The following is a 27,498-nucleotide window of genomic DNA, read 5'->3' on the forward strand; positions in this document are numbered from 1 at the left end:
GGATCTGGATTTAGCTTCTCAATAGCCTAGATAAGTCCATTCATGACTTCTTCATCCCTATGTCTTGATAACCCAAACAATCTAGGGTCCAAATAGCATGTTGTTGCATGTAATGGACTATGCATCATCTTCCATCTTTGATCAATTAAATCCCATATCTCCTGGTAATCAGCTTCCACATTATTAAAAGCACTTGCAATGGTCTCTTTGCAACGATCAATGCTTTCATAAACAAAACCCATACAAGGTTTGTCACCATCAACCATGCGGAGCACATTAACAATTGGGCCACATATTTTTAAAACCTTGTTTGCATTTTCCCAAAAGCCATTATTGAGCACTATTTGTTCAACATTTTTCCCCTTAGTTTCTTTTGAAAGGGTAGATCTCTCCCACTCAGTATTGCAAAAAACAGCTCTTAGGCTCGCTTTTTCCTCAACAACTCTTTTCATAGTAATATAAAAAGTGGCAAACCTTGTATCACAAGGCCTCAACAACTCTTTTGATGCATTCTTCCTATATATGCTCAAAGTGAGACAATGGTTGATAATGAAGTTTGCAATTGTTTTGGCTCTTCGGATTGTCTCATTGACCCAAGGAAATTTGGCTAAGTCATGCAACATTAAATCCAAGCAGTGAGCTGCACAAGGGGTCCAATAAATGTGATTATACTTTTCCATAATCAGCTTCCCTGCACCAACACAATTTGATGCATTATCTGTAATAACATGGACCACATTTTCCTCCCCAACCTCTTGAATTGCTTCATCCAAAATTCCAAAAATAAATTATGATGTCTTCCCTCGATCCATTGCATTTACTGCCTTCAAGAAAAGTACCCCTTGAGGACTATAAACAAGCACATTGATCAATGGGCAATGACACAAATATGACCAACCATCACTCAAAATTGTGCATCTGGTAAGCTTACAAGACTCTTTAATTTGAACCAACTTTCCTGTCACTCTGTCTTTTGTTTTCTTTAGCAAAATTGTCCTTAAAGCTTCAGATCCGGAAGGAACATAGCCCTTCCCAAAATCAATGGCCTTTTTAATTACATTTTTAAAATATGGACTCCTCGCCACATTAAAGGGAATTGCACATGCATAAAAGAATTTTGCAACAGCGTCATCAACTTCTTGTCTCTCAACAGGTTTCCATAATTGATTTAATGTTTTGGTTCCACTTGTTTTTACTTGAGTAGAACTTGATCCACCAATGGTTGAGATTGAATTAATGGCGTTGGAAGAAGAAATGGCAATCTCCCTCTCAATTCTCTGCCTCTTATTTTCCTTTTTCTCCTTTTCCATCTTTGAAGTGAAATAGTCTTTCTCCATTGTGGTTTTTTGTTCATCAGAGATCTTAGTGCAGCCTTCAACACCACCTCCACTTCCATTGCTAATACTGAGAAGGTGATCCACTGCTCTAGTTAAAGAGCCAATGAATTGATGTCCACACAGCTGACACAAAAGATTTTCCCCTCTTTTATGACAAAATTCCATGCTACAGCAATTGTGGGGGTGCCATTGAAATTTGAAGGTTCTGAACTTCTGATTATTGAAGACTGAGGTGAAGGATTGAAGCCTGAAATGTCTGCAATTTTTTTTTAATTTACATTTTAATTAGTTTTATATTTTTTTTGCAAAATGAAATTATGAAACTATAATTTATAAAATAAATTTAAAGAGTTTGGATCTCTCAAGCTGAAGCCTGAGAGTCCAGACACTATATTAAAAAAACTAGTAAAATGTAATTTGTGACTTACTGATAAATTGTATTTCACTGATAAATTGTATTTAACTGATAAAAAACTAGTAAATTGTATTTAACTAATTAAAAAAAATATGTATTTTAATTTTTGACTTACCTGGAGGCTGGAGTCTGGACAGTGCGGCTTGCTGGAGGCTGCTTGAAGGCTTGTTGAAGGTTGCTTGAAGGCGGCTCACTGCTCTGTCAGTGGTCACGAGAGGGCCGAGGCTGTGTTACTGTGTATGCGTGCAGGCTGCAACGTCTTTGTCAGTGGTCACGAGAGGGTCGAGCTGTGTATGCATGCACTGTGCAGGAGAGGGCTAAGATGTGTATACACAAAAACAAAACAAATACACAGTTGTGTATGCGTGTCAGAGAGGGTCGAGTTGTCGAGTTGTGTATGCGTGCACGAGGCTGAGTTGTGTATGCGTCGTGATGTCACATGTGTATGCATCGCGCTGTGTAACAAATGTCAAAACCCGCAGAGAGCGATGTCGTTGTGCCTGTCAGTGGTCACTATGTTTTGGTTTTATGAAATAAAACAAAACAGAACCAGCGGACTATGTTTTGATTTGTGAAATAAAACAAAACCAAACCCACGGGCCACGACATACATAAACAACGAAATTTAATGTTTTTTTAATTTTTAAACAGCGAAAAAAGGAAACCCTAAGACGGGCCCGCATAAATTTCATTTTTTTAAAACCAGGAAAAACGAACCTCAACGAATTTAATGGCGAATGTAATTCGAAATTCATGAAGTTCGACATTTTGTTCGGGATTAAGTTTGGGGTTCGAGTTCGGGTTTGAGTTCGGCATTTTGTTCGGCGAACCTGATCGAACAAATTCGAATTCGGTTGAAGTTTGGCGAATTTCGAATCTCTAGGATTAAATTCGCCGAACCCGGTGACTTAGGGCATAAGGAATTTTCCTGACAACTATCATTAACAAATTTACAAACCTTGACTTAAGCCTTCAAACAAAATGTATGTGTGCCTACAATATGCATGCAGCAAAATTATTTCAACATGGTAATTAACACAGAAGCAAAATAACACAACTTAACCAAACATGCCCATTACAGTAAAACTACAATCAGAATTATTACCGTAGCTGCTATCGGAAAATCCCTCAGGACTGAGCACTTTCCTCCCAGCCATGAACTGTATCCGCCAGTTCCCCCCGAGTTAAGATTTTATTGCCATCAAAATCAACAACCCCATTGATTCCCAAGTGGTGTCTTTTATAATTTTTCTTCCTAGCATATTTTAGCAGTGTCCGAATTTTGGGTTTGCCAACCCATTTGCCTAGGCCTTTTCTTTTCTTTTTTCGAAAAAGGTTCTTTCCTTTTTCTTTAAAGCCTGCATTTTTCTCCCACAATGCTTTATTTCGCCCAGACTTAGTATCTTTCTCCAACTAAATGATTTAATATGATATTTCTCTCCCATCATACTAAATCCATTTTTTTCCTTTTTAATTATTTTCTCCTAGGGATTTTTAGGATATTTTTAGGGAAGATTCATCTTGGATTTAACCACCAATAGTTGTTTCCAAAGTGGAAAGAAATCTTCTAACTCTAGTGCTCTTTTCCTGAGTGATTTCCAACATTTTTATTTATTGATAGTAATTAATTGATTACATCACAACAATTAAATCGATCACATCATCACAAAAGTTTAAACATGGCTTCCCTAGCCATCCAATCTAAAAATAATCCATATCTAAAATAGCAAACATTAACATAGAAAACAGAGGGGTGTTAAAACTCAGAAGTGAAGAAAACGAAAAGGGGATGATGGAATATACATTTACGCTGAAAACCCCTATAGAAGGGCCTCACTTACCATGGGTGAATAAATTTGCAGCCGTAAATTGAAATTACAGACCTGCAAAACCCTTGCACAACCACTTGAATTGCTTATAATCAACCTTTCCTCCACAACACAAGCAACTATACCTTCCTTGGGCCAGTCAGATAAACTTTATGAGCAAACACAAGTTAGAAAACTAGCTGAAAAATATGACTTTAGGCTCAAGCTAGTGAAATATTTTTGGTATTTTTATATTTTCTAATCTTTTATTTTTATATTTATAGTAGATAGAAATTTAGAGAAAAAAGTTGTGGATATTTGAAATAAATGAAGGTGAAGGTGAGGCTTAGCTTTACCATAATAATTATCTCTTATGGTGTTACATTGTAATCACAAACCTCTCTAAATCGGCCCAGTATATTGGACAAGAAAATGAGTTTGGACTCTTGGACTAATAGCCCCAAATTTTGTCTAAGACAATTTATCATTACCAAATTCAACCAATGTTTTAAAACTCCGACTCCAACTCCGACTCGGAAGAGGGTCAACTCCGACTCGGTATTGACTCGTCCGGCTCGATTTCAATGACTCAGTCGTTGTAAAAAATACATTAAATATTTATTTTTTATAAAAGCACATCATTTTAAAGATTTTCATTCATGTTTCCAAACACACAGCATTAGAATATAGATAGAAGACAACATATGATCAAAGTAGGCTCATGAATATATCCATTATATCAAAATGGCACCCAGTGCACTGTCCAATACATTCACGATGATGATATAGACATCAAAACAAAAACACATAACCAAGGAGGCTATAAATGGCCTCTACAACAAAACCCTATGACCAGTACTACTGGCTACTGCTAGAGTTGCCAACATCATCTAGCTCAGTGTTACTTGGGAGCGGGAGCGAAAGTGGGGAGCGAGAGCGAAAACGGGAGCGGGAGAGACATTTTCAGAAGCTCCTGGTTTGGGAGCGAATCCCAGAGGAATTCGACAACCAATGTCACTAACATCAAGGTACATAGAGGGATTGGTGCTCTTGATTAAATACGAGTTCTATACCCTAATACATGACAAAATTCAATTGAAACATTGCAATCCTCCATTCCTGAAATCCTGAAAAACTGATAAGTCTGCTGGATTTTGAATGAAATCTAAGATTCTACTTTCTCCATATGAAATCCAACGAGGCTGGAACCACTCTCAAACATCCTGAGTCATTTCATGGTAATGTTAAAAATTTAAGTAAAAGGATGAAAATGAAGATTAAGGAGAATGTCACTTTTATATTAAGAATTTAACATTACCATGAAATTTGAATAGCATATCAATACTAGGAGAGGGGAATGGACCCCAAATAGCACTTAACCAATTTAGAAAACACCTTGGAGTCCCCAACAATCAGCTAAATGTTAAAAAGTAAAAAAAAAAAAAATAGAAAAATCGTTGTTTTTTTGGGTGACTGGCCGGATTTAATGACTTGGCCGAGTAGATGCGGAAACGGCCGGGTTGACCGAGTCAGTCATGACTCGGCCTCCCGAACCGTTTTTCTGCCGGGTCACAAAAATCTTCAACGACTCGGATCAACTCAGCCGTTTCGGATTCGATTCGGCCGAATTTTAAAACACTGAATTCAAATAGGAGGGATTCCCTTGTAGAATACATCCAGCCAATGGATCAACTATGGAGTCCCTTGTAGAATACCTCAGCCAATGGAGTTAGGAGAAATCTTATCCTTTAAGGAAAAACCCCCGACAAGGGCTTATCCACAAATCAAACTTTGATAACCCTAATCCAATAAAGAAAAGATGAGGCCTAGTGTCTTGACTCCCAACCCTTCTCTTCCATGTGACTATGTATCCCTCTATGGGTTGATCCAATAACTTTGTGTAACTTGGAGAAAACCAGCAAAATATCTTATAAAAGCACAATATCTAATAATAGCCAAGAAGAAAGAGAATAGAAAAACTAATTCACAAGACAAATTGTTTGCACCAAATGAAGTTGTTATTATGGCATAATGATCACACATTTTCACAACCGACAAATGAGGTGAGGGACTGACCTTATATAATTTTGCTTCTAACGGCTAGTTTGAAACCCTCCCTTACAATAATGAGAAAACTTGTTATCCACAAACCAAAGACTAAGTCTCGCAATGACAAAAATAATTTGTTGCAAAGGAATCTTCCCACAAAAGAGGGTCGATTTCATACTAAGGCCAAACAGCTACCTCAAGAGAGGCTCAACTTGCTTGATAGAGGGTCGATTTCATACTAAGGCCAAACAGCTACCTCAAGAGAGGCTCGACTTGCTTGATAGAGATTCGATTTGTCTTGAAATGAGGTCGAATTGAGTGAAGTGAAGTTGAATTGGCTTGAAGGAACCCTGCAATGGCTAGATGAGGTCCAGTGTTCACTTTAATTTGCTTGAAAGACTCTCCTGGCCCCCACACATGTGGTCGTCCCCTTGAAAAGGTAGCCCCGAGTGTAGATCTCCAATGCCTTGCTTGATTTTCCAATTCCAAGACATAGGTTGTCTTGCAAAAAAATTGTAGATGTCCTTTAATACCTTGCTTGCCTCATTTCACCAAGATTTGACCCCCTTTTGCCTCAAAAGAGTCCACATGTGCCACAAAAGGACAGCTCCCTTTGACTGAGAATATCTCCAAATTATTTTGACATTTTTCAAAATTTTCAAGTTCTGGCAAGTATAAATTATGCTGAGCAATCTTGGCATTTGTTGACTTTTGACCCCCGAGATCCTGTGCATTGGGATCCACAAAGTGCCTTGTGAATTGTGAAATGTTGGAAAATGTGAGACTGCCATGTTGAGAACTGAGACATAAACCATGGCCCAAGAATGCATACAAACTCAACACAATAACCATGTGGGAAAGACATAGGTGCATACGAGACATGGGCTGGATTGACCCTACAATGTGCGATCACCCCAACAAAACCAATGGCTCCTCTAAAATTTTGTGTCCAAGTAGGTCCACTCTAAGTCCTCCAATCCTATACAAGACGAAAAAACCCAAGACTAACACTAAGCAGACTGACCAAGTCCAACCATAACAGGCCTAGGTTACCATAATACATAGCCTCCACATGGCCTGCAAGGCTTTTGACTTGCATTCTTTGGGCTTACAATTGTGCTGCCAAAACGAAAATGTGCATATATGTCCCCCTGCTGAAATGAGGGGTAACAGGACCAAATCTTCTACAGAGTTAATCATCCAAGATACATGGAGATGACAAACCTTAGACCATATAATTGCTGAAAGTGCATGAGTAATGAGAGTGGATGTGTTTTATAACTCACGGGCCATGGTGTCAAGTTGGGGAGGATACCATTCCCATAGGGGTGCAGTGCCCATACCTTATGCTTTGAGACTATATTGCAGATTCCTATCATTGCATGTGAAATAGAAAAGCTAGAGACTAAATCCTGCTCTAGTAACTGACAATAAAAGATTCAGTCTTCTACTCAAAAGGATAGAAACATATTGCAGAGAAAATTTCTGAGGAGCTTTTACAAGTCAGATTTGTTGACGCGACAAAGATGAGTCATACCAATGAACAATTTCTACAGAAAGATACTAAGATGCACAATAAATGCAAGTGAAAACCCTATAAATTTGCAAACATTTATACTCATATGGTCCTAAATATAATCATTACCAACCAATCAAAATGTGCCTAGTCAGCCCTACAGTTACCCTCCAGCCTATGATGACATGCTAGCACTAACAAAACTCTGACTATGGCTACCAGGGAGTACAGACTAACCATCACACCATACATACACCTGCTACTGTTTTTCTAGGACCCATACTCGGCCTACATTCGAGTCGCAGCAAAAGCAAGGGCAGAGTATATTGGATGAATACCAGAATCTCGAGTACAAAGATCTTCACCAGTGTCTTTGTGCATTAACTAAAAAAATATAAGTATACTGTAATATAAAAAGTATATAACATATAAAATATAGTAAGTATATACCTAGTTACATTAAAAAGCACCTCTTCCAACCCTTCACATAACCTGCCCTTTCGATCTAAATTTTAACAAAAGTTTTAATCATTTGGATCATCAATCACAAATATATTAACAATTATTACTAGATGAAATTTTTATTTTGTCCTATTTATTTTAGATATTCCGAGTGAATGAACCCAGTGGGTTCATGAGTCATGACATCAACAATGTCTCGGGCAGACCAAAAAACTGTTTCCTAGTGTCACTAAATTGAGTATCATAATATAAAGACAAACCAGGAATAGTTCAGTTCCCTTAATCTAATAGAAATACAACCATTGAGGTAAACATCAAATTGCACCTGATTTAAGAAATCATTTTCAATATGCATAAATGCCAGAGACCGGACAAACAAAAGTTTTGACTCTCAATAAGACCGTGCTTAACGTCAGGAAGCCCTCTAAATTTGATGATAACTAAGCCTTAGTTTCGCCAAAGAGAAAATCAAATCGATATCTTCAAACCTCATAGTATCAACCATAAAATACATATATTAGAGTAAGTCTGGTTCAATAATATGAAGATAAATACATAAATGCCTACCTCAACTGAGATGATCTTTGGAGGTGAATCTATAGGTCGATCATCCTTATCTGTTTCAATATCTCCCAGCTTCAAAAGATTGAAGATAGACTCTCCTGTAACCTGAAATGAATTGGTTTAATTACAAGCTGTCTACATACCTCTAGTAAAGGCAAAAACAACTTCCTGATAGTAATATATAGGTTACCTTTCCAAAAATAGTGTGCTTACGATCAAGCCAATCACATCGATCCAAAGTAATGAAAAACTGACTGTTATTTGAATTTGGATCTCCAGCATTTGCACATGCAACGAGACCCCTGTGCTTGAATCTGAGACGTGAATGAATTTCATCAGCAAATGGAGCTCCATAAATACTCTCACCACCTACAAACATGCCAAAGAAATTATCAGATTCTCGGAGGATGTAAGCAACAGTAACCCAACCTAAGAAGCGCTCTAATTTATATTTTTTCACTTAACTTTCAAACAAATTGTGCATGTAATAATGAGTTGCATTCCAGATTGTTCGCTTTTGGGTTGCTCCAAAATCATCTAGACCAAAGCTAGAAATGCCTGTTGAGAAATCTAGGGGCAGCAATTAAAGGTGATTTCTCTTTCAATGATAACTGTTTGTGAAGACTTTTTACTTTTCTTAATTAGGTTCTTCTTTAGCTTAATTAATATTGTGTTCTCTTCATCAAACAGCTACCAAAACATAATGAACAATGAGACAAAAGACACAAGATATAGGCAATCAGCCAGGGCCAAAACCTCTCCAATCTTGAGAGGAAAACCCACAGAATTCTTTGTCTTATATAATCTTCAATTGACGAATTCCATTACCTAGACCCTAGACCAGCAACGCCTCCAAGACCAAGTCAATCCTTGCTTCACGTCAAAGTCAATTTCTTCTTGATATTGCTGCAATCTTTGCTTCGTCCTTAACCCTTGGCCCAGCAATCCTATTCTGAAACTTTCGGCCTTCCTTCCTGCAATTGACTGTCTTTTTCGCACGTGTGACAAGATTAGGGCACTTTTAGCCCTTCTTCTCCTTCGCTAGACTTGGGCTAGTTTCTTAGTGATTTCGGCCTGCAAGATAGATCATTTCCTTGCCTTAATTCGGTCTTCTTGAGGTGACTATATTTCTGATTTGCAGCAGTAGAATGTGCCCTAGCTTCCTTGCACGTGTGGAGAGAAAATAACCCAAAACCAATTCAGAAATTCGTCCTTTCTTCTCTTCCTTCATCCTTCTCTTCTTCGCTCCTTTTTCTCTTTCTTGTGATCGAGTGTCAAGTGTGAGAAGTGTGTCCTTGAAAGAGGCCGAGTGCTCGCTTATATAGGCTTCTTGTCCATGATTTGAGGCCGACTTGCAATTGTCTCTAGGCCGACTTGTTTATTTGATAGGCTGACTTGATTGTAGCACATTGACAAGGTCTTGGAGGGTCCTTTTGACTCTTTCTTTGACTCAAATAATTTTCTTACAATATGTAACATGCCCAAATGGGTCTTTAATACATGACAATGACTCAATTGACTTTATGACAAACCTACAATCACTCAATGGGTGCTTGACCAAAAAATAAATTTCCCTTGAGCATGAAACCCATTCCTCAAGAATAACAATAATAAATTTATTTTTCTTATTAAATCATGATTACATATGTCATTATGAAGACCGAACCTAGTTACATATTTCAACACTCCCTCTTATTCATAATCCATACAAGGTACTTGGACATTTTCAATCTGAAGAATTCTCATAAGAAGAGTCAAATTGGTGACCCATTTGTATAGCATCATATCATCCAGCATTGTCACATAGCAAGGCCTTGACTAACAGATCTATCTCTCCACAAGATCAAAGCACAATGTTGGCGAGACCAATGATTTATAGACACCTTCATCATTGTCTCTCAAGGAACATACTCCACCCGGGTGTTCACAGAGTATGTCCTTCCAGGACTATTCTTATCTTGGATTCCCAATCCTCAAAGAATATCAGTCCTCTACGACTACTCTTATCTTGGATGCCCTACCTCATCCTCAAAGAGTATCGGATGTCAGATGCTTACCCAATCCTCCATTCTTTCTTCCCAAGTGAAGACAAGAATGATGTGTCTATCTCTCCTTCTCAGCTTAGGGAGGGTACGCCCACTCCTATGAATAGACACCTTCATCATTGTCTCTCAAGGAACATACTCAATCTGGATGTTCACAGAGTATGTCCTTCCAGGACTACTTTTCTCTTGGATTCCCAATCCTCAAAGAATATCGATCCTCTACAACTACTCTTATCTGGATGCCCTACCTCATCCTCAAAGAGTATCGGATGCCAAATGCTTACCCAATCCTCCATTCTTTCTTCCCAAGTGAAGACAAGAATGATGTGTCTATCTCTCCTTCTCATCTTAGGGAGGGTATACCCATTCCCATGCAGGAATGTATCCATTCTTATAAAAGGAATGTACCCAAGCTCCCTCTCAATCAGGGACTTGTCCAAGCTCCCTCTTTGTTAGCCACTTGCTTCCAAGTTTCTTCTTAATCAAAAACTTGCTTCCAGGTTCCCTCTTAACTAGGGACCTGTTCTTAGTAGCAGTTGTTTATTCATTGGTGGAGATCATGGGACCTTCCCCTGCTTGTACGCTCCTCCATTCGATGTCATGAATTTCATCTTTAACAATATGGAGCCTTCATCTTTGGGACATCTTTGGGACTTCTTCGTAGAGCATTGGCCATCCATCACTTTCATTCTTGAATTAGGGTAGTCATATCATCCTTCCTTTCATCGGAGAGTGGTCCATTAGATCATATCTGGCTTTTCTCCATACAGTTACCTTTTCCATATCATGTCTCATTCAGGATCTTCCATCCCACCACATGATCACTAGTTGTGGATAAATTCCACAGCTCTCTTTTGGTAGCCCTATATCAACCCATCCAAATTTTTTCCAAAAAATCAAAAATGAACATCAAATCAAAATTACCTTTTGTGATGGCCCTGCATCACGACATCTGCTTGTTGTAACATCAACATCCTGCACATATATATTGACACATCTCCAAGGTATTCAATGTCAAGGGTTTCCATTCTTTCCAAACTACATTAAAGGCTTCATATCTTTCCCATGGAGATATCATAGGCAATTCTTCTAGTCATTGGATGTTGATTGCCTTCTCATAGTTGCATCTTTCAAGATCTCTTATGTTCTCTTTATTCACATATTACTTCCCAGGCACTCCCAATCATAGTTCGTTCATCTTTGTCAACCACCTCATATTCCATAAGAGGACATATTATGTTGATTTTATCTAGTTAATATGTGACCCATGCCTTCATGCATCCTTTTAATGAAAGAGATCATTTTCCCTTGATCATGCTCATGAGGTAAAGCATGCATCCTTACTATCTACAATTATATACTAACATGACTTGACTCATTGAACATATGCATACATACCTCTTTCCTTCTTTGGTCATCTAGACTTCCTTTAGTAGCTTCCTATCCTTGATTGAGAGTGCTTCAATAATCTTTGACATGCTACATTCCTTTGTCATCATACCATCATTCTCCCAAATAGTGAATCCCATCCAAGATGGTATTTTTAGTGAGACACTTGTTTCTTCCAAGAGATGAACCTTCTAATGAAGATTCCAATGGAGGATCTTGATTATCCTCATCCTGCAAATGCTCCTTTCCAATGATGTATGATGAGCTCTATACTAGATGACTTCCTTCTACCCATAAGTGCTACTTATGTTTCTAATGAGGTTACCAAGAGCTACTTTTTCCAATGATAATTGCCGCAAGTATGTAGATTTTTACTTCAGCTATGACATGGGTTCTCGTGTAATGTCCCTTCCAAAATTAAATTGTTACAAGTTTATTTATTCTACAATTCTGACAACTTTGGAGGCCATGGGACCCATGTGATTTTTGGAAAAGACTTAGGAAGGAAAAAGGGGCCAAAATGTTTTGTTGGCATAGCGTGCGGGGCACCCACATGAGGAAATATGCACCACCTTAGAGGGAAGTTCGAATGACTAAGGAGGGAAAGTCGAAATGCTAGTTGGAGGGGACCCACATGGGAAAAGAGGCCCACAAATTATAAATAGAGGAGGCTCAGCCTCATTTGGTATCTTTTGACATATTGAACTCAATCTTAGTTGCTCAAGCTACTTAATCGGGTTCCTGTGTTGTTTAGCGCACGAGTGTCTCCGAGCGGAGATCTCAACCCTTGCTTCGGTGGACTTCGAGTGCCAGCGCTATAGAAGGGAGTTCCTCTTCATCTCAGTTCGTAGCAGCAAGCAGGGAGACGAGTTACAGTAGCTGTAAGTCAAGTACCAGCGGCAAGGGGAGTAACAACACCGCAGGGATTGCACAGTCACAATGTGAGGCACTCTGGGAATTTGGGGAGACAGGACCATCCTTCATCATTTTCAAGAGTATAGAGGGCAACTACAGACAAGAGGGCCATCCTACACGCAGCTCTCATTTCATCAGACACAGGACTGCGTCATCTCCTCCATGACTGCGCCATCACTGGAGTGAGACTCTTTGGGGCAGCACCATCCAAGGGAGTTTGGAGCTGGGAGGCAAAAGATCATTTGGAGGGCCATTTGAGGAGGATTACAGGAGTTGGGAGAGCAGAGATTGACAGGATCAGTCAAAGCAACAGAATTCGAAATTGGAGGAGGGTCAAGTTGTGAAGGGTCAATTTTTGAAGGTTGGAACTAAGGGAAACTCTTTCTGGGTTTTTCTGGGTTTTGGGCAAGGATCACACTCCTAATTTTATAGAATTTTCTAGGCAGATCTAAGGAGTCAAACAGGAGTCCCAACTCCGCCAGCAGTTAGAGGAGCTAAGAGGAATTTGGGCCAAAATTCTGAGGTCAACATTTGGCCAATTCCTTCGTGGGTTATTCTGGGTATTTGGTCGAAAGTCCGAGGTTAATTTCCTGTAATTTTCTGAGCACCGAAGGTGGGATTTCCAGCAGCATCTTTGTAGCAAACAGCGCAGTTTCATAAGGGCAGTGCAGAGCATCATTGCAGCAATTATTTGTGCCATCTGGGCTTGACATATTACCACCTGGGTTTGATCACGCTTGCCATTGAGGCAAGCCCAGGTGCACCACTTCCACATTATTGTACTTTCCTCCCAGATTATAATAAAATGGCTCAGTTGTTGGTTATTCTTGGACTTTTTATGAGTGTGCACTGAATGTTTCACTTTTGTAGTGTTGTATTTATTGTTTGCTTTGCATAGCGCTATTTTTCCTAGTTTGAACCATTACAGTGGTATCAGAGCATGATCTTGGACCAGTTGTGGGAAACTAGCTAGAAGATCATGGAAGCTTTGGGTATGAGTGCATAGTGACGGGTGAAACCGGAGACAAACCCATGGCTCAAGGGAAATCCAATATGCAAAAATTATGGGGTAGAATTCATTGGGACGATGAGAGGTTGGCCCAGTTGAGGAGGGTGACAGACCAAACCCATCCTCACCCTTACAACAGAGACGTTAGAGGTGAGCAAGCCGTGGGGGTGCAGCCATCTACATCATGTGGGGGAAGTCGACCAGATCAGGGCACCAGATCTCTTGAAAAGGAGCAAGCAGGACAGAGTCGATTAGAGGGTGAGACTAGGGGGCGCTTTTGATGGTGGAGACCTCGCTTTAGATATCAGGAGGCTGAGGAGGAGGTTGAGCATGACGCTGAGAGCCCACGGGATGGTGAGGAGCACATCGATATACCCGGTGTGGCGCAGGAGTCACCTTTATTAGAGACCTCTTTGATAGCCCCAGTTGACACCTTGGTGGAGAGGATAGAGCCTACACACATAGAGCCATTTGTTGAGGGGATGCCACCCATGGACGAGATGCCAACAGTGGTTGAGGTATCTAGAGTTGTGACCAAGTTTACAGGTGATAGATGCCCACGGCAGTTCCACCAATTTCAAGCCAACCTTTTAGGATTATAAAGGAAGGTCGAGTTAGTGCGTGAGGTTATTTTGCAGCAGAACGAGGAGCTGGAGGACATGAGAGTGGTTTGTGCCAAGTCCACGGCCAAATTGACTCACATTGGGGAGCGGTTGGATTCCCTACTGGTGCAGCTAGAGTGCACATTGGGGCGTGAGAGCAGCCCTCTTCGAGCATACATAGACGAGGTTGGCAGCACTGTTAAGTTACCTTGGCCCATTAGATAGAGAGAGACAAAGCTACCTAGTCAGATTTCATGTATTGACTAGGATAGCGAGATGAGACGACCTGAGTTGCACAGGGTGCAGCTCCTGCATGATGGGGTTGTTCTATGTGCAGGAGTTCATGCATTTGATCCCTCTCTTGGGGTCGGATGGCGAGAGATTTTGAGTTGGCACCCTGTAGAGTGGGATATGGAGATGGTGGTGGACTTGGGTGTAGCTCAGCAGGAGCTTCCAGGCACTAGGGATACCGGCAGCATAGACTGGCATTGGGTTCCAGGAGGGACTACCTATCATTTTCCAGGTATTCCGGTTGACTACAACCAGGATGGTGCAATTGACCTACCAATTGAGCGCGTGCACATTCGCTAGGGGAGTCTTAGTCAGCACCAGTGGTCGACCAGTTTATGGACAAACTCTTTTGGTTTTCTTGGTATGGCATTTGTACACGGGATCACTAGGTGATCAACATACTCTGGCAGGAGTTTGTCGAAGGAGGTGGCATTGGCAGGCCACCAGATGGTGCCATGTATGGAGCTGGGGGCTCTTCACTTTTGTGTGGGGCATAGAGGACGCAAAGGAGCAGAGCAGTGGTGACATCACTACTGACACATAGGGAGAGTCACTTCTCGGATCCCTTGGGGGGGTTTGGAGGGAAGATCCATTCATCGGCCGGGATAATGATGTGATGGTGGAGGTGATGATACTGGTCGGGTGTGGCCTGACACATAGAGACATAGCTCTAGGCCATCACATCCAGGGATGTGTGGGAGCATCTCGCATTGAGCACTGATCTACAGGTGGGCATGGAGATGCATGGTGGTGTGTTGTAGTGTGTTGGATTGCGTTGTGGAGTGGGAGTGCCTCACATCGCATTGAGTACATGCGGGGAGTGACAGGTGCAGTGACACAAGCGGGAAGCAGGACGGTACGAGATGGCATAACTATAGCCGAGGGTATCCAACAGTGTACAGGGGTAGGCAGCGGTGTACAGTGGCATGTCCAGGAGTACTGAGATGATCAATGGTATGTAGAAGCGTATGGTCCTGCACAACGAGGTCTTGGAGTGTTGCCTCCAAGGACACCCATGGACGGAGATACTGGGCATACCTTTGGGTGTAGTTCACCCAGGATCGATGGGTACACAAATGAGCGATACTTAATGGTATCCACGAGGACTCACACGCTTGACCCTCTTCTACATCACTTACACGAATGGGCGATCTGGTTGTTGTCCTTTGACACTCTAGGCGCGAGCTGCAGGGCACGGGAAGCTCACCCAAGATATTTGGATGACACTTGGTGCGATAGAGAGGATACTTCTCTGCGGGGGCATCGAGTCGGTGCACAAGTTAACAGCCACAAGTCGAGGGATGAGGTGATCACCAATAGGGATGGCATATCATTCATCACTGATCCTATGCCTGGGGAGTTGGTCACAGGGGAGACATGTGTCACTCTTTCCACAGGGCATGTCTGGACCATGCATGAGCAAAGCATACCGTGTACGACTGAGATAGTTGTCCAGTATGTATCCGAGTTCCCGACATTGTATCGGCACATTCTCCAAGGGGCGGGTAGTCGAACCAGTGGCGATGGTTGGTAGGAACAAGATGGATCCACATACCCTGAGTCTATTACGAGTATCGGATAACCACCTTTTGGTTGCATTCAGGGGGTAGCTATTTGGCGCACGTGGCTTCCAGCGATCATCGGTACTATGCAGTGGCAGGTACAAGGCAGATTAGCATGCATCAAATTAGCCCACAATATACAGAGCCTATATATTGATCACACGCAGGGACTAGAGATGAGGCATGGATGGATTCTTGTAGTTGTTAGAGCTATGTGGCCATAGGTCCAACTAGGGGATGCAAGGATTCAGTTAATTGATGGATCACTCCATCTTGTGATGGTCGAAGTCATGGCAGAGAGTGGTCTAGTTCACTTTGGGGTTGACACATGGGGGTACACAGTGGCCTTCATCGGAGGGTGAAGCAAGGTTTCTTTGTGGCTGCACTGGTTCGGAGTTAGATCTAGATGGGTAGACTTTGGCATCATGGAGATGTCAGGGCAGGATGTGTCTCGCCTCTATCAATATTCCACCATCGAGTTCCAGGAGAGGAGGATACAATGTACGCACGATGGGCAGTCAGCCAGAGCCAGAGTGGTGCAGCGACAACATGGTGGCACCCTTCTATGGCTAGCAAGGGACCCAAACATCACAGTACTAGACAGCTCAGCGACCATTAGGGGTCAACTGGCTGCAACAGGGGGAGGTCACTCAGGTCTTCCTTTAGGCCTTAGCGAGTCACCGATGGCGTGGGGGACTTCTGGTATTTATACCGGACATGATAGTGAGTGGAGCGAGGGGAGCTTCAGGTGGGACAGGATGGATTGGGATCCTGGTATTGAGGGATTCCTTCATGTCAGGACAGTGCAGGGACCTAGGATGACTCAGCGGCACATTTGGGACCCCGGTATTACTGATGGTGATAGGGGTGATCAACAGACAGAGGAGGCACTTGTTTAGGCATTGCTGGAGGACAAGCGATTTTTGGTGCATTGGAGGAATTTGCCGGATGAGGATGCCACCTGGGAGGGTGAACACATACGTGAGCATCTGGTGTTGAAGTTGCTTGGGGACAAGCAACATTTGGGAGGGGAGGACTGTAATGTCCCTTCCGAAATTAAATTGTTACAGGTTTATTTATTCTACAATTCTGACAATTTTGGAGGCCATGGGACCCATGTGATTTTTGGAAAAGACTTAGGAAGGAAAAAGGGGCCGAAATGTTTTGTTGGCATAGCGTGGGGGCCACCCACATGAGGAAATACACACCACCTTAGAGGGAAGTTCGAATGACTAAGGAGGGAAAGTCGAATTGCTAGTTGGAGGGGGCCCACATGGGAAAAGAGGCCCATGAATTATAAATAGAGGAGGCTCAGCCTCATTTGGTATTTTTTGACATATTGAACTCAATCTTAGTTGCTCGAGCTGCTTAGCCGGGTTACTGTGTTGTTTAGCACACGAGTGTCTCCGAGCAGAGATCTCAACCCTTGCTTCAGTGGACTTCGAGTGCCAGCCCTAGAAGGGAGTTCTTCTTCATCTCAGTTCGTAGCAGCAAGCAGGGAGACGAGTTACAGCAGCTGTAAGTCAAGTACCAGCAGCAGGGGGAGTAACAACAGCGTAGGGATTGCGCAGTCACAACATGAGGCACTCCGGGAAGTTGGGGAGATGGGAGCATCCTTCATCATTTTCAGGAGTATAGAGGGCAGCTACAGACAAGAGGGCCATCCTACACACAGCTCTCATTTCATCACACACAGGACTGTGTCATCTCCTCCATGACTGCGCAGTCATTGGAGTGAGACTCTTTGGGGCAGCACCATCCGGGGGAGTTTGGAGCTGGGAGGCTGGGAGATCATTTGGAGGGCCATTTGAGGAAGATTGTTGGAGTTGGGAGAGCAGAGATTGACAAGGTCAGTCAAAGCAACAGAATTCAAAATTGGAGGAAGGCCAAGCTATGAAGGGTCAACTTTTGAAGGTTGGAACCAAGGGAAACCCTTTCGGGGTTTTTCTAGGTTTTGGGCAAGGATCACACTCCTAATTTTATAGAATTTTCTAGGCAGATCTAAGGAGTCAAACAGGAGTCCCAACTCAGCCAGCAGTTGGAGGAGCTAAGGGGAATTTGGGCCAAAATTCCGAGGTCAACATTTGGCCAATTCCTTCGTGGGTTATTCTGGGTATTTGGTGGAAAGGATAGGGTTAATTTCCTGTAATTTTCTGAGCACCGAAGGTGGGGTTTCCAGCAGCATCTTTGCAATAGACAGCATAGTTTCATGAGGGCAGAGCAGGGCATCATTGCAGCAGTTATTTCTGCCATCTGGGCTTGACATATTACCACCTGGGTTTGATCACGCTTGCCATTGAGGTAAGCCCAGGTGCACCATTTCCACATTATTGTACTTTCCTCCCAGATTATAATAAAATGGCTCAATTGTTGGTTATTCCTGGACTTTTTATGGGTGTGCACTGAATGTTTCAATTTTGTAGTGTTGGTTTTATTGTTTGCTTTGCATAGCACTATTTTTCCTAGTTTGGAACATTACATCTCGCCTCAATTGTATGCTTACTATGATGCCTTCTTACTAAGATGAATCCCATTATTCTTTATAGTTCCCTTCTTCTGTCATGCTTCTCAAAGGATCAGCCCATCCATCTTTTACTTCTTGTACCTTCAATACTAATTAACAAGTACCCCAAGCAAAATACAATACCAAAACATGATGTCAAGTTATCCTTCTAGGGTTTCTATGCAACCAAGTGGTCATCCTAGGGTTTCTTAGGTTCAAACCCTAAATCATATTATGTCACACTAGGGTTTCTCCCATGCCCTAGAATCCTAACAAACCCTAGAAGTCAAATCATATGGAACAAGTACTTTAAGATTAGGGTTTCTAAATACTAGGGCTTCTTATGAGCCATCAACTCAAACCCTAGAGTCATAACTTCAACCCTATAACATTTTATGATGTACCCTTAACAATAAGAAAAATATCATACATACCTACCTGTGATGCCATGTTTTCTTCACAAAGGTATCTATGTTGTCCTTTTTGCTATCTTTCAAACTTTCTTTTACTGCTTTCTTTATGGGACCTTCTTCTTCACGAGTTTCTTTAAGACATGGAATGATTGTATCTCCTTTCTGCTACCTTGATGGCTACAGGTCTTCCGTGCAACAGAACTTTATAATGGGGATCCTTTTGTTGCAGTTATCCTTGAATTGACTGCTTTACTAAAAATATATAGAAGATTATCAGTCCTTTTGAATCAATGGTCGTGCTACAAGCATGACTGTGTGATTGGTGCTTGAACAACTGTCCTAAAGCACATTTGTGCAGCACGAGTAGCGGGATTAGGGTCTTCAAAACAACAGAATTGAATTATTAATAGTGAATTGCAACAGGTCTCGGTTTGATTGTAAAGCGAGGTACATCTTTCATACTCTTCCAATGTTCAAATTTCCCATGGACATGCTTCTCCGCCCAGACCATCTCGCCAATGCAATTATGGCATACAAGTGCGAGGCGACTTTGGCAGAATAGATTCCCTGTTGTCGCATCTCAGTCAACGGAATTCTTTGAAGTAACCTGGCTACATTTCATCGTAATACTCTCGGATGGGAAAGGGCATCATTGCCGCAATGATACTGGAAGCAACTTATTACACAATATATATATATATATATATATATCAATGCAAATGCTTTGAAAAACCTGGGCAATAAAATTGCAGAGAGGAAGAATTGAGTAACCTGAACCAGTGCCAGTTGAGTCGCCGCCCTGGACCATGAAGGTCTTGATAATCCTGTGGAAGATGGTGTTGTTGTAGTAGCCCTCCAGGCATAACTGCACAAAATTCCTCACAGCTTTGGGCGTCTCTTTGGGCCAGAGCTCGATATCTAGAGGGCCTACCGTTGTGTTTAAGATGACCTTCCCCTTGGTGGGAGGTTCCAACACATATATGGACGACATCTCCTCTTACCTTCGCCGCTATAAACCCTGCTGCGGCTGCTTCTTCTTTATCATACCACCAATATAGTCATACATACTCTGTGAGAAGAAAAACTTAGGCGATCTGTTTGCGCTTCAAAACGTTGCTCTCCACCACTGTTACCTTTCCCTTCTTTTGAAATTGTTCGAGCTCTCCAATTGTTTGACACCTCTGCGGAACAATGAAATCTGTAGGGAGGGAAGTCGATCGTGTTCTCTTTATTTTATATGATTGTAATTATGAAATTTTTAATTTTCCAAATTTTGGGAATACAATGATAAGTAATTTCCTCGCCTGTGCACACACACTCATATATGCGTGCGTTGTATGTCTTAAAGCCTTGACTTACAGTGGGGGGTGGCACTCGCGATGGATGGAAATCATGTTTTTAGATATGTGGTCGGTCGGTTAATAACGGAAGGTGCGTTTATTTTTATCCAAGTGATAAAAATAAAAATTAAGTTACTATCAAGGTATTTATGGGAGGAAGATCCATGATATAATTGAGATTGTAGTTTAATTTTTTCAAAGTGGCTTCTCTTATTAATTATTTTTTATAAGGTTTGAGTTTGGTGGGCATAAACCCCACTCAAATCAATTGGTAGTATATATACATAAACGCTCATAAGCATGTAAGATACAAAAAAACGATTGAATCGGGTTTATTATTATCGTTGGGAAAGGTAATGTGTTGTGTTGGATAAATTCTATACACCAGAAGGTGTTGGGGTGGGTGCAGTGAATCTTATATGGAAGGGACAAGGAAGATGTTGAGTTAAGCGACAAGCTTTGGGCTCTAGATGCACTCCCATTCCAAAGCAGTACTTTTTTTAAGAAATAGGTTTTATATTAAGCCCCTCGTTGATTCTGGAATACTATTGGAATATTCATCGTGAACTTTGTAGACACCTTAACAAAGGCGCATTTTCTTGCAGGACCCAATCTGATGCTTTCTTGTTTTGTGGGTATGTCTGATTGAGTGGTCACAGGTTGTTGGAGCTTTTCAGGGAATATAATACATTGGAAATAGATGTTGGGCAGCACATTATTGGATTTGGGGAACATGAAATGCGAGAGTCAGAAATAGGAACAGCGACAAGCAAAATTTTGATGGTTTGGGGAACAAGAACAACAATAGTAATAGGAACAGTGACAAGGCCAATGAATAGGAACAATGATAGTTTTTCATTTCTCTACTCAACTCCATTCTCTATTATGCTTGTGTTTCCTTTTTTTGTGGCAATGGAAATACATTCAAACATGACAACGGGGCAAGAAATATTCTTCATGGAAAGCAGGGAAGTGGGTTTGCGTCAATGCCAAATAGTTTCGAGGCATTTTAAAATGTATACTAGCTCGTCTAAAATGGGAGCAAACAAGGCAAAAACTGTCTCAAAGGGAAAGTATTATGACCCTTTGTAATAAGCAATATTCAAACAAGTCCCTTTTGCAAACATGTGGCAACAACAGGCCCAGAGGAAACAAAGTCATTGATGATTCTACCTTCTATAGCCCCACATCCACACCTCTCACTTGGTCATCGGATCTTTATGTGCAAGAATTGTTAAATGCAAAGAGGATGTTGGAGGTTATGGAAGTCAAAGAGAATGAAAGAGATCACAAAATCCATGTGATAACAGTTGCAAATCAGTCTTTAGCAAAAAGTAATAAAGTTTTGAAGGAGCAAGTAGCATTGTTGTAAGAAGCTCTCTTGATAGGGAAGACTAAATGGCAACACATGAAGGTTGTTGTGCAAAACATGAAGAAATTTGCAGTGGAAAGTAAAGAGGTGGTGAATTCAAAATCATCCCAGAATAAAGGGAAAGTGGTTGCCCAAATAGACAACCATGAAGTGAAAGCAAGAGAAGAAAAGAAAGGAGGTTTTACAAAAGATTTCAAAACTTGGGCACAAGTTATTACCAACTCTGCTAATATAGAATAAGATGCAAATATTTGGGTCAACAACATGCAAGATAGAGAAAGCAAGGAAAGACAAGTTTGAACAACAAACACAATTATTAAAGGGGTGAAAGATTATGGGAAAAATGAATGTACTCTTGATCTTGCAAGGGACTTCTTAAAAGACAAGCTGCTTTGGAAAGGACAAATATGCCAAGCATGGAGGGTGGGTAAGATTAGTGGTGAGAGAGCTAGGCCCATAAAAATCATCATGTCAAGCATGTGTGACAAACAAATCATTATAAGCAAGAAGCAACTCTTGAGGGGTTCTTGCTTTTTTCTAAATGAAGATTTAACTATCAGACAACAAGAGGAAAGGAGGGAGGAAATTTCAAAAGTTAGAGCAGCAAGGGACGAGGGCAAGAGAGCATAGATATATAAAGGTGAAGCGGTGATTGCTCATTTCGGACCTCATTCTAAAACAAAGAAGCAATGTGGTAGCAAAGAAGAGGCAACAAATTCTTTAGTAGGAAACTACGCAGCAAGGTCAGTATGGACAACCAGGGATAAGGACTCAACTATGAATCTTGTGTGTAAAAAAAATAGCAATCAAGTCATACAAAGGTTTCCTTAAGTTTAGTTTGTTGGAATTGTAGAGGTTGCCCATGGAGATGATGTTGGTAATGTTGGCATTGATGTCAAAATGATTGTATCATTAAGGATGATTGATGCTTATTGTGTTGATTGATTACTTGAAGTTAAGGCTAATTTATATTGATTGCTAGATTGCTAATAAGTGATGTGAAGTGCAAATGTTGATGAGTGATGTGAGGTGCAAAGGCTAAGCACTGGTGAATGCAAGTGGCTAACTATGTTGTTGGTTATCTTGATTTATGGCTTACATTTTAAATGAAAAATGGCACATGAGATTTTGAGACATAAGCTGGAAAATTGATGCTTTTATTAAACAAAGTCACTTGTACAACAACACAGTATATTACAAATCATGAAACTTATGAATATTCATGTTGTTGATCCTCAAAGGCATTAACATATGGCTGGTACAAATCTGAAATAGAACTAAAGATGTAGATAATGCAAATCTGAAAAGTTTTCAAGATTTGTCTTTTGCAATCATTGTTGTTGGCCTACATTATTTTAGCTCTTCTTTATTTTACAAAAAAATATTGAACCAGATTTCAGATTTGGAAATGAAGTATCAGATTGTGAACAACCTTAGAAGACCAAGAGATAACTCCTCATTTTGTATTCTTGCATAGAATACAAACAATCAATAAGCTATGCTTATAAAATATGCATTGTTGAATGAAAAAAAAAAACTTTGGTGTTAAGAAGCTTGTATGAGAGCGTTCATGAGCAAATTCTAGTGAGGAGAAAAAGAGAAAAGTAGCAGAAGAGGAATAGAGTTAAAGAAGAGAAGCAAAGAAGATGAGTAGCAGACTTGAGGGCATAAATTAATACAAAGTAATTGGAAAACTTGATTTTGTATTGTGATTGGAAGATTATAGTCTCCTTTTAAGATGTAGCTTGATAAAGAACATGTTGTAGCCTCTTGAGGTAGGAGCCTCGTCTGGGTTGTAGCCTATATAAAAAATTGTGGGAGTTAGAGCTTCCTTGAGGTAGCAGCCTCCTGTGGGTTGGAGCCTACAAAAGATTTGATGTAGTAAGGACTAGGAGCTTGCCTTCACATGACTTTCAGCCAAAAAATATCATGGTTTTTGTTGAGATTGCAACAAGATGATGGAGCTTAGTGAAAAGAGTCGCCTTCACTAAGTGGGCCCGCAGGCTATTTTTGGCGCAAGTCTATTTTTAGACTATGTCTATTTTTAGACATATGGATCATGTCTATGGATTGCAGGTTGTTGTTTATGGATGATTGATCAAGTTGGGAAAAAATAGATGGACTTCTATTTTTGATGAAAGTGTGAGTGATCACAGTGTGAGTGATCAAAGTCTATTTTTAGACTGGCTGTCAAAAATAGAAAAGTCAAATATTATTATCTCACAATAATATTTGGACTATAAACTTAATCTTATTCTCTTGGAGCACTTCAGTTTGAGCTACAGAGGTGGCACATGCAGCTGTCAGAAGGAAATACGCTTTTCTTATGAGTCAGTTGAGTTGTTGCATGCATGACTTCAGTTAGAACTCAATCAGTTGAGTTTGGTGGAGTTGATTGTGGAGTTGATGGAGTTGTGTTCAGTTTAGCTTTGTTAAACTGGTTGTATTTAGTCTAACTGGCAAATAGACTAGAGATGAGTTGGGAGAATTAGTTATTAATTAATTCACAAGTTATTAACTCATAATAAAACTAATGAATACATCAGTTAACTCAGTTGCATGTCAGTGCATGTTCAGTTCAACAGGGACAGGTGGTAGAGAATCAGATTGCTATCAGTTGTGACTATAGTTGTGCACCAGATCTTGCACAATCAAGGGATTGAGTATGCCAATGAGTTTGCTCACGTATCTGCCCACATTATAGCTTGTGCTCACGTCCAACAAAGTGTGAGTGACTATTTTGCAGGTGAAAAACGAGTTTGGTGAGCCATTTCTCATCAGTTCTTGAGCAGTGGAGGCAGGCAAGCAGTGGAAGAGATTTGGAGATCAGATCTGAGCTGTATTGTGTGTAACAGAGGTGGAGATACTTGTGAGAAGTATTATGTTGTGTAATGTTACATGACTCAATCATTAATATACAGATAGTTGGGGTTTTTAGCGAGATGCTTTCCCTGGGATACATACTGTGTTAATGTGTGAATGCTCTTGATGTTTTATTGTTATTGATGCTGCTATATTGATGATCAACGTAGAGGAGCTTATGTATTGTGTATGTATTCCGCAATAGTACATGATCAGGATAATCTCCATTGAATATGTGTTAAATTATTCAAAATTTCTACATGGTCAGTGCATGTTCAGTTCAACAGGGACAGGTGGTAGAGAATCAGATTGCTATCAGTTGTGACTATAGTTGTGCACCAGATCTTGCACAATCAAGGGATTGAGTATGCCAATGAGTTTGCTCACGTATTTGCCCATATTATAGCTTGTGCTCACGTCCAACAAAGTGTGAGTGACTATTTTGCAGGTGAAAAACGAGTTTGGTGAGCCATTCTCATCAGTTCTTGAGCAGGTATTGAGCAGTGGAGGCAGGCAAGCAGTGGAAGAGATTTGGAGATCAGATTTGAGCTGTATTGTGTGTAACAGAGGTGGAGATACTTGTGAGAAGTATTATGTTGTGTAATGTTACATGACTCAATCATTAATATACAGATAGTTGGGGTTTTTAGCGAGATGCTTTCCCCGGGATACATACTGTGTTAATGTGTGAATGCTCTTGATGTTTTATTGTTATTGATGCTGCTATATTGATGATCAACGTAAGGGAGCTTATGTATTGTGTATGTTTTCCGCAATAGTACATGATCAGGATAATCTCCATTGAATATGTGTTAAATTATTCAAAATTTCTACATGGTATCAGAGCTGCTTGATTTGTAGAAGAGATTTTTACAGGGTATCAAGCGAGGATTGATCATCTGATCTACTATTCAGGAAGTGTTTACATTCTATTTCTTCAGGCAGAGTCTGTAATCGGGCCAGGTAGCCTTTGGATTCATCCTTCCTTTGGAAGGTGAAATATCCGGTGAATGCCCATACAGTCGATCTCTGTACGAGAAATATTGTGTTCTCACGAATCTTAGATTGGAAGCAGTTGAGTTGGTGCTGGTGGAATTCGAATTTTGCAATAGTGTTGTTGAAAATGTCTTTCAACGGATTGCAAATGTTATTCCAAAGCAAGAGCGACCTGGCGCTCAAAGATAAACTCAGTAACAATAAAGGTGAGAATGGATCTTCATCAAAGGTATCTGATGAAGAGAATTGTGCTTTGGCTGCCAAAGCAAAGAAAGGGAAGAGCAAGAAAGCTTCTCAGTCTGGTGCGAAAGGCAAGAAGCAGGATATGTCCAAGGTGAAGTGTTTTCACTATCACCAGCACGGACATTATGCCATAAATTGTCCGCAGAAGAAGAAGAACAAGCAAGCTGCTGGATCTGCAGGGGGAGAGGCCTTAGCTTCTCAGTTTGAGCTTGATTTTTCATTGATTGCATGCTTGGTTTCAAGTGTGATGGGATCAGTGTGGTTCTTGGACAGTGGTGCGCCTTTTCACATGATGGGAGATAGAGATTTGTTCTCTGATCTGGAGGACAAAGATCTTGGAGTGCACATCGAGATGGGCGATGATGGTAGATACAGTGCGACCGGTATCGGTACCATTTCCTTTGAGAGGGAGTCTGGTAAACCCTTTGTATTGAAGGAAGTCATGCATGTTCCAGGATTGAAGAAGAATCTCATCTCAGTGGCGATGTTAGAAGACAAGGGGTATGATGTTGTTTTCAGCGAGGGAAAGGCTTTCCTGCGCAGCAAGACAACTGGTGAGACCCGTAAGATAGGGGTTCGAGTGAGGAACCTTTATCAGTTGCATGTAGATGGATGCGCAGCAATGGCAGGCAAGGCAGAAGGATTGGTGAGTCGGGATGATGGCGAGTTGTGGCACAAGAGATTGGGTCGCCTTCACCATGGAGCCTTGAAGATACTGCAGCAGATCACTATAGGGCTTCCTAAAGGCACACTTGCGCAGTCAGATCAGTGCAAGGGGTGTACTTTGGGGAAGTTTGTGAAAGCCACCTTTCACGAGAAGGATAGTCGCGCCACGACGATCCTTGAGAGAATTCACACAGACGTGTGTGGACCTTTCTCAGTTGCTTCGACAACAAAACACAGGTATTACGTGATTTTTGTTGATGATTTCTCTCGTAAGTGTTGGATCTTCTTCATGCAAAAGAAGAGCAAGACATATTCAAAGTTCTGTGAATTCAAAGCACTAGTCGAGAAGGAGTCGGGGAAGAAGGTGAAGGCTCTTAGGAGCGATAATGGTGGTGAATACATCTCGGACGAGTTCAAGGATTTCTGCAAGACAGAAGGGATTCGTAGAGAGCTCATAGCTCCCCATAACCCACAGCAGAACGGGGTAGCTGAGCGGAAGAACAGAACGATTGTGGGTGCTGCACGGGCAATGTTGCATGATCAGGGCCTACCCCTTCACTTGTGGGCGGAAGCATGCAATACAGCAGTTTATGTGCAGAACCGTTGTCCTCATAGGATACTTGGCATGAGTACACCTGAGGAGACTTATTCTGGTAAGAAGCCTGATCTTTCTCATTTGAGGATTTTTGGTGCTAACATTTACATGCATGTGACGAAGGATGCCAAGAAGAAGTTGGAGCCGACCGCAGAGGTTGGGATATTTGTGGGGTACATTGATACGCCCCACAACTATCGTGTGTATTTGCCAGACAGTGGTAAAACTGTTGTGCGACGGGATATAAAATTTCAGGAGGAGAAAGCCATGAAGTGTTCGCTTGAGAGGGAGCTACACTTACATGCAGATGAGGAGCTATTAGTTCCTAAGGATGAGCTTCAGGACGTGGATCAACCACAGGACGAGGTTCATGGAGTGGAAGAGACCACTCATGCAGCGCCAACCATCAGAGGGTGAAAGCGCTTGACAGAAGCTGAGCGACTGGCTCAAGATGCAGAGAAAGTTGTAGGACCACCTACAGCCCAACGTAGGCATAGACAGTCACCTGATCGGTACACTGGATACATGGCTCTTATGAGCAAGT

The 27,498-nt window shown here is 41.2% G+C and overlaps 1 protein-coding gene across 1 annotated transcript in view; it reads right to left on the reverse strand.

Moving 5' to 3' along the window:
* LOC149191319 (Cyclophilin-like peptidyl-prolyl cis-trans isomerase family protein) overlaps window positions 1–20,194 on the reverse strand; it is a 247,911-nt gene extending 227,717 nt beyond the window's left edge. Inside the window, exons 1-3 of the mRNA XM_089404169.1 lie at window positions 19,652–20,194; window positions 8,342–8,520; window positions 8,155–8,256 (exon numbers count right to left, since the gene is read on the reverse strand). Of these exons, the coding sequence (XP_089260295.1) occupies window positions 8,155–8,256; window positions 8,342–8,520; window positions 19,652–19,871 (501 nt within the window). The 5' untranslated portion in view covers window positions 19,872–20,194. The remainder of the gene's footprint in view (window positions 1–8,154; window positions 8,257–8,341; window positions 8,521–19,651) is intronic.
* Between the last annotated feature and the right edge of the window lie 7,304 nt (window positions 20,195–27,498).

The sequence above is a fragment of the Pinus tabuliformis genome, chromosome 2_2 (genome assembly GCF_031772625.1).
Source record: "Pinus tabuliformis cultivar Carrire ecotype Pingquan chromosome 2_2, CPIR1, whole genome shotgun sequence".
NCBI lineage: Eukaryota > Viridiplantae > Streptophyta > Pinopsida > Pinales > Pinaceae > Pinus > Pinus tabuliformis.